This window comes from Saimiri boliviensis, chromosome 19, assembly GCF_048565385.1.
Source record: "Saimiri boliviensis isolate mSaiBol1 chromosome 19, mSaiBol1.pri, whole genome shotgun sequence".
Classification (NCBI taxonomy): Eukaryota; Metazoa; Chordata; class Mammalia; order Primates; family Cebidae; genus Saimiri; species Saimiri boliviensis.
The window spans coordinates 39,622,446-39,630,358 of NC_133467.1; the positions used below are offsets into that span (position 1 = coordinate 39,622,446).

Here is a 7,913-nt window from a genome sequence, read left to right on the forward strand (position 1 = left end):
CAGTGATGAGTTCCTGCTTATCATTCCAGCCATATCTAAGAGGAAGGCCACCAAAGAGTCAGGCCCTTTCAGTCTCTACTTTTCTCCTAGAGAAGCTCTGACCTCGGCCCCCCTCCTGTGTACCTGTGCTGCTCCCAGCCCCACTGCCACCTCGGGACGTTACTGTTGTGCTCAGAGCACACTGGGAGCCCTGTACCACAACACTTATCATACCTGCTAGGCTCATGAACAGTGAACAGTTTCAGGGCAGGGACTGTGTGTGTTCTGGATGTGTATCCCCAAGTCTTGCACAGTGTGCACAGAAAGGGGTTCAATAAATGGATATTGGTCAGGCATAGTGGCTCACGCCTGTAATCCCGCACTCCGGGAGACCGGCCAACATGGCAAAAACCCATATGTACTAAAAATACAAAAATTAGTTGGGTGTGCTGGTGCACTCCTGTAATCCCAGCTACTTGGGAGGCTGAGGCAGGAGAATCACCTCAACCCAGAAGGGAAGTTTGCAGTGAGCCCAGATCATGCCACTGCACTTCAGCCTGGGTGACAGAGCAAGACTGTCTCAAAAAAAAAAAAAAAAAAAAAAGGATAATGAATGAAGGCATGGATTCTAAGGATCAAAAGCGAAGCTTTAAAAATGCTAGGCTGAGCCAGGCGCGGTGGCTCAAGCCTGTAATCCCAGCACTTTGGGAGGCCGAGGCGGGTGGATCACGAGGTCGAGAGATCGAGACCATCCTGGTCAACATGGTGAAACCCCGTCTCTACTAAAAATACAAAAAATTAGCTGGGCATGGTGGCACGTGCCTGTAATCCCAGCTACTCAGGAGGCTGAGGCAGGAGAATTGCCTGACCCCAGGAGGCGGAGGTTGCGGTGAGCCGAGATCGCGCCATTGCACTCCAGCCTGGGTAACAAGAGCGAAACTCTGTCTCAAAAAAAAAAAAAAAAAAAAAAAAAAAATGGACACAGGGAGGGGAGCATCCCACACTGAGGTCTGTGGTCGGGGGGACTAGAGGAGGGACAGTGGGGGGTAGGAAGCTGGGGAGAGATAACATGGGGAAAAATGCCAGATATAGATGATGGGGATGAAGGCAGCAAACCACATTACCATGTACATACCTATGCAACAATCCTGCATGTTCTTTACATGTACCCCAGAACCTAAAGTGCAGTCATACACACATACACACGTATATATGTGTATATATATATATATACACACACACATATACACACACACACACATATATACACACACACACATATACACACATATATATACACACATATATACATATATATATACACACATATATATATATATACACATATATATATACACATATATAGGCTGGGCTGTGACATTTTGGGTGCTCACCAAGGCTGAGAACCATATCTTCTTTGAGTCCTGATGGCTAACAAGGTGGTGCTCCTTTCAAAATATGTGAATAAATTAAAGATGGCAAAGTGACATCAAGCTGTTTAGTTATGGTCCCATCACACAGCCTGTAGAATTTCTGCTCAGTGAACGGGGCAGGGCAGTGGGCCTCAGGGGCCAGTCACTGAAGGAAATCCAAGCAGACAGGAGGGTGTGTTTGTGTGTGTGGTCTAAACACATCAGTGCCCTCCTGGGCCAGGGCACCAAGATCCACTTAAAACCCTGCGGGTGAGGCATCAGACAGACAATGAGGATACCAAATCCAAGAGGTGTTTACTGTAATGAGTGTTCAAGGGGGTGCGGCAGGGTGGGGTTCTCCCCATCTGACCCTCCAGGGCCCTGGGGTGACTCATTCTTCCTTGGGCTCAGAGGTGGAGCTGATATTTGTTCCTCCAGTTGGGCCCTGCTCTCCCTCACCCCTGGAATTCTCAGTGTCTCCAGCCACTAGAGCCACGTTCCTGAAATAATTGATGTTGAAGCAGTTGACCTGTTCATCCCCAGGACTCAGGTAACAGCAGAGGGCAGGGTCTCGCCAGAAGTTACGTCGGGGACCACACAGATCATTGATGAAGGCTAATTTCTGATGAAGGAGAAAAGGCAAACAGATGATGGGGCAGGGAGGTGGTCCAAGGACAGATACGGATACTCGGGTGGCCAAAGTGCCCCCTGTCATCAGCTCCTACTGCTCTGTCCCTGGTTCCCCTCCTGGGGCCCAAAGAGAATGCAAGCCTGCCTTGCACAGCTGGATTTCCTGTGACTGACAAATGTGTACATCTGGAACTGCCAGAAGTTTGAGGCCCAGAGAAGGCATAATAGGAACTTAGGGATGGGGAGCAGACCAGGTCAGAATGAAGACTTCTGGAAGCAAGGAGAAATACGCCCCCTACTGGCCATTGTGTCTGAGGGCTGGTTTGAGGTACTGAAGGGAAGGGGTGGCCTGCAGCTCTAGCTCTTTCCCTCCCCTCCCTGCATCCCTCTGCAGACTAGAATCTGCGTACACACCTCCTCCTCTGCACAGCAGGCCTGTTCTGGAAACGGCAGGTCACAGCAGCGGGCAGTCATGTTGTGGATCAGCCCCGGAATATGTTTACTATGTTGGTGTGAAAGGGGCAGAGGTCAGGGATTTGAGGCATCTTCCGACATCAGACGGTGCTGGGATATCATGATTTGGCTTTTCCAAAGCTGTCCCCAAGGGAAGTTTTGGGAAAAGGCAGAGTGGGGACTCGGCGAGACTTACTGCTTGGCGAGAACTCTGTGGTTTCCACAGAGGTGGCCCATGAGGTTGGGGGTGACTTGGCTGATGTCAATGGTCAAGATGTCCCGGTCATAGTTGGGGTAGGGAGCCCGACTGGCAAAGCAGTCATCCCGAGCAGGGCTGGGAGGGTAGTGGCAGCACAAGTGGTGGTGGGTCTTTACGGCATGCTCCTGGTCACAGTATTTGTCAAGGGTATCCTCCCACTGTGGGCCAGAGAGAGGGAAGTCAGAGCTGGACACCTGGCCCCTTCTCTCCTGACCATTGACTTCCCTTATTGCCCCTGGCAACTAGATGAGGAACTCCCAACCCCAGGGGCCCAAAGGGGATGGCAAAGAATTCGAGGGTTAGGAGGCAGCCGTGGAGGGGTAGGCTTGTGAAGGTGGACGGCTGGGAGCCTGGATGAGGTTCTAAGCTGGCGCCGGGAGGTGAGCTGGAACGGTGGATGGGGAGGGTCAGGTGAGGCCAGAGCTGGACGGGCGGACGGATGGACGGGTGGCAGACAGGTGCATGTGTGGGTCAGGAGTGAAGGAAGCCAGAGGTGTAGCATGAAGCTGGAGATGAGCAGACTCGGGTGACGAACACATGGATGGACGGACAGCCACAAGCAGATGAACGGGCGGACACGCTCACAGCAGAGGGTGCACGGATGGACGGACCGGCAGGATCAGAGGTCGAAGTTGGGCAGGCAGGCAAACAGGCTCCCGGGGACAGTGGGACGCCCACTTACGGCCTTCCATGTACAGGTGTGGTTGCTCCCCTGGCGGCAGCAGCGCTGGAACTCCCGCTCCAGCCGGGTCAGTGCCAGCAGCTGCCTTTGGAGGGGGTCAGTAGCTGGCAGGTGACGTGGCACCGAGCTGAAGCGCCTCAGGCGGCAGATGTTCTTGATATTGTCCAATGTGGGCGCCCCAGGGGGGAAAGGCAGCTCAAGACCCGAGGACATAGCAGGCTGATGGCTGGGGCAGGCCTGGAGCTGGTAGTGTGGCTGGGGAGCTTCCTCCTGGAAGCAGGAGAACCGAGCCTCCCCCTGCCGTGTGCAGCACCAGTGCGGTCGGGTCTTGACCGAGAACTCGGCCTCACAGAATCGGCTCATTGTGTCCTCCCACTAGAGCGAGAGGGGAGGGTCAGCCCACGGTCCACATTCCTGCCTTCCTCCCAGGCTCCAGGAAAGGACCCTGGGCATGCAGATAAAAAAAGAAACAGTGGCTGTCCTCTGCTCCCCTGGCACACTGGGGACCCCCAGGGTAGGGCCAGTGAATGGGACCGGAGGGTTCCTCCAGACCCAGGCCTAGTGTTCTAACCCTTAAAACACACATACTGCCTGAGGGTTAAAGGACACCCCCGGCATCAACAATCGGACCTTACCACAAGTCTGGCGCACTCTAGGCGGTTTGTGTGGCTGCGGCAGTGACAGCAGCGGGAATATCCAGCCTCCAGGAAATTGAGGGTCTCGCCCTGGCGAGAGAGGTGGGAGTAGCCGGACTGTGGAAGGTTCCAGGGGCCGTATAACACGTGCTGACGGCCAGGAAGGCAGATTTGATTCAGATTGTCCGGAGAAGGCCGCCCAGGGGGGAAGCCATCCAGCCGGTGGCCCCAGCCCCCTCGGGACCGGCCCTGTTGGCAGTGCTGGGCTGCATTCCAGGACTCAGGTTCTGGATGATTCTGGTTCCCAAACGGAGCTGGCGTTCCTAGAATGGGGAAAACAGTGGGAAGGGGGCACATGTGGAGGAACCCACGAAGCCTGCGTGAGCTGGGAGGATTGAAAGAATCTGGGGTGGAGAAAGGGTTGGGTAGACATGGGGGAAATGAGAAAGAACAATTGGTGGCTCTTCCTTTTAGAATGAAAGGAAAAGAGACGTGAAGCGTGCAAGGGGTCAGCTCACAGCCTGCCCCCACTTTCTCCTGCTGCTCAAGGCTCAGGCTTCCCGCTCCTCTCCCCAGGGACCTGAGCGCTAAGGCAGGGGGGACGGACAGACCAAAGCTGTCACTCATCCTCTCTTGGCATGGACTGGAAGATCATCCCCTCCTGATATGGAAGAGGTGGGTCTACTGGTGTCGAAGGAGTAAGCAAAAGCCATGTTGGGATGGGCATCTCTAGTAGAGAGAGCCTGGCTAGTTCACATACACAAAGAAGAGCTCAGCAGAGAAGCAAGTGAAAAGAGATGCCATTTTTGTCCTTTAATCACATAACTTTCTAAAACAGGTATTTCCGCAGTTTTACAGATGAAGAAAACAAAGGCCTGGAGAAGTATGTAACTTACCCACGGTCACACAACTGGTGAGCGGCAGAGCCCACCCGACTTGTCTGCCCCAAAGCCCACGCTCTGGGGGAAGGCCATGGGGTAAAGGTGGGTAAAGAAGAGAGCGAGCTGCCTACCTTCCTTCTGTTCACTGGGGTGCTGGAGAGAGGGCGGCTCTTTCTGGAGGGGCACAGCTTCCTGAGGGAGAGGGGGACTATCTTGCACTGCAAGATAGGGGTGAGGGCAGCAAGGAACCGGGATCAGCCTGGTGTCAACAGGACCCACAGTGGGATCAAGGTGGGGGGGGGGTGGGCAAGCGCTCACCTTCCTTTTCAGCAGGGAATCCGGCAGGTAGCAGCTCTTCCTGTTGGATAGGGATGGTGTCCTGACCGGGAGGGGGCTGCACTATAGAAGGGGGAATGTGTGAGCAGCGCAACCTTTCTCTTAGCCAGGGCTGGGAGAGGGGGTGGGGCCTCTTCCCTCCTTTCCATCTGAAGGGCAGGATGTAGGCCAGATTAGAAACCTGGGGTGTCGGCCGGGCGCGGTGGCTCACGCCTGTAATCCCAGCACTTTGGGAGGCCGAGGCGGGTGGATCACGAGGTCAAGAGATCGAGACCAGCCTGGTCAACAGGTGAAACCCTGTCTCTACTAAAAATACAAAAAAAATTAGCTGGGCATGGTGGCGCGTGCCTGGAATCCCAGCTACTCAGGAGGCTGAGGCAGGAGAATTGCCTGAACCCAGGAGGCGGAGGTTGCGGTGAGCCGAGATCGCGCCATTGCACTCCAGCCTGGGTAACAAGAGCGAAACTCCGTCTCAAAAACAAACAAGAAACCTGGAGGGTCGCTGAGAAGGGCATGGGGTGACCTTACCTTCCTTCTGTTCCTCAAAGGGAGGTCCATGCTGAGAGGTGTCAGGGTGATCCAAGGGGAGGCTTCGGGACAGGGGTGGGGAGGGGGGAGCCGCGTAGCCAACTAGAGGCAAGAGGGGAGACATCAGAGCCCACAACGCCTCCTGCAGTCCTGGTCCCATGCTGCTCCCCCAAACTCTTACCTTCGTGAAAGTGCTGCGTGATGTGCTCTGGCCGCACCTGCCTCTGCTCTATAGTCTCAAAGCCTGGAGGGAGAAGGGCAAGTCAGGGGCTGCTGGGAGGGCCTGCCCTGGACCCCAGCAAGGGATGGGGAGGCTGTAGCGATCAAAGGCATAGGAGAGACAACCAAGAATACAAGCCTCTGTATTCACCGACCCCGTGTTCCCTAATCGTCTCCCAGCCCAAGCACCAGCCCAAACACACCTAGACATGACCAGCTGGGCTCTGAGAAAGCCTGTGGAGTTCTGATAGCTCCACCTCTACTGCCTCAGAGGCTGGAGGTAGGGAGTGTGCCATGCGGGACTCGGGAGGGAGGCCCTAATTTCCTCTGCCAGCGTCTTTCCCGAACCCACAGTCTCTGCTGGGATGGCCCCCAGCTTTCAGAGGAAAAAGCCTGGCCCTTGAGCGGGTTGGAGCCTCCCCCACCACCTTTCTCTCTCGGGTCCTGAAACTTCTTTCGGCCTTTGGCAAAGGAGGCTTCCTAAAGGTTGAGTGCTTCCCCTTCAGCCAGTCTCAGCTCCTCCTTAGTTGACGTCTCAATTGAGGGCCCTGGGGACTGGGACAGGCCTAGGGAAGGGAATCACCTGTAGGTGATCTGCAGACACAAAAGACCAGGAGCTGCGAGGAACAACCGCATGGGGCTTCACAGGGAAGCAGACAGATAGATCTACTGACATCCTTTCAGTGGCTTCCCACCGGCGTGCCCTGGGTGGGTTTTTTTCTTAGTTTCCACCCATAGCATTGAGGAGTTCCTGTTTTGTTCAGGCATCAAAGCAGATAAAGAATGTGTGTATGCTGAATGCAGGGTGGGTCTGCGGATGGATAGCCCTCAACTCCTCCTCTCAACAGACAGGGATTCAGTCGAGGCTTGCTGGGCCAGCAATCGGGGTTTTGAGCAGCCCGAGGGCCCCTTTTCCCTCCTTTGCCTGCCCTAACAGCAGCCCCCCTCCATGCTCCTCAGCAGGGGACTCTCATTCTGTGAACCCACCCCCACTCAGCTGTCCATTTGACTGGGATTCTGTGTTTCTTGGCAGCAGTTTCTAGGAACCCCTCTCCTTCTGTACCCCTGCTCTCTGCCTCCTTGGTTAAAGGCTCCAGTTCCCAGGCTCACTTAGGGCCTGCTCAGAAGAGAAGCCAGAGAGCCACTCTGCTAGTGATAAGCCATCTGGGATACCTGGACCCAGACCCCTGCTATGTGAGTCCAGACTCCTTCCCAAGTGCGGACCCTCCAACTCACCTCCCTCAGAGGCAGCAGAAGCGACAGCCAAATAGGCCAAGACCAAAGCTGCTCTGGCTGTGGTCCCCATCCTGGGGCAAGAACTGACCACCGGACACCCAGAGGTGGGTCTTCTCAGGCAGGTGTGGATATGAAGGGCCGGTCGCTGGAGCTTGTCTGGGAGCTGTTATTGCTATGAGCTTCAGGACTGGCTCTTCTTTTATAATTGTCTGGTGTGATCTCCCGCCCTCCTCAGCTTCCTGCCATGACTCAGTCCCAGCTGCTCCTCCTCTGGAAGCCACTCCTCCCAAGTCACCCTGAAGCCTCCTCAGAGGATTGAGAAGAATGGGACTGATAGGAGGAGAACACTCTTATGACCCCAAGAGAAACTGATTCAGAGAATCAAGGGCAAGAGGTGTTTGAGCCCCCAGTTTGTGCCTCAGTTTCTCCATCTACATGCTGCCTTCTGTGGAGAGGGTATCTCGCAACCCACAAACCGGGGTTGGGGAAACAGGGCCCAGAGGAGTTTATGGGGGCAGCGGGACTCCTATCCAAGGGATCTCCCCTATCAGTGTGAGCCCTTTACAATTTCCCTAACTCTCTGGGACAAAAAAAAAAAGGGAGACAAAGTGGAATGTCCTTTTATCACCCCTCTCTGGAGTCAGAGTTGAAGACACATGCCCA

The 7,913-nt window shown here is 54.9% G+C and overlaps 1 protein-coding gene across 1 annotated transcript; it reads right to left on the reverse strand.

Annotated features, from left to right (window-relative positions):
• Positions 1-1,340: 1,340 nt before the first annotated feature.
• Positions 1,341-7,838, reverse strand: ECM1 (extracellular matrix protein 1). The gene is made up of 10 exons (XM_010329745.3): positions 7,251-7,838; positions 5,977-6,039; positions 5,796-5,897; positions 5,250-5,330; positions 5,063-5,149; positions 4,051-4,373; positions 3,416-3,790; positions 2,671-2,891; positions 2,436-2,523; positions 1,341-2,013 (listed from the first exon to the last, which is right to left on the reverse strand). The coding sequence occupies exons 1-10, from the start codon at positions 7,318-7,320 to the stop codon at positions 1,783-1,785; spliced, it is 1,641 nt and encodes a 546-aa protein (XP_010328047.1). The 5' UTR covers positions 7,321-7,838; the 3' UTR covers positions 1,341-1,782.
• Between the last annotated feature and the right edge of the window lie 75 nt (positions 7,839-7,913).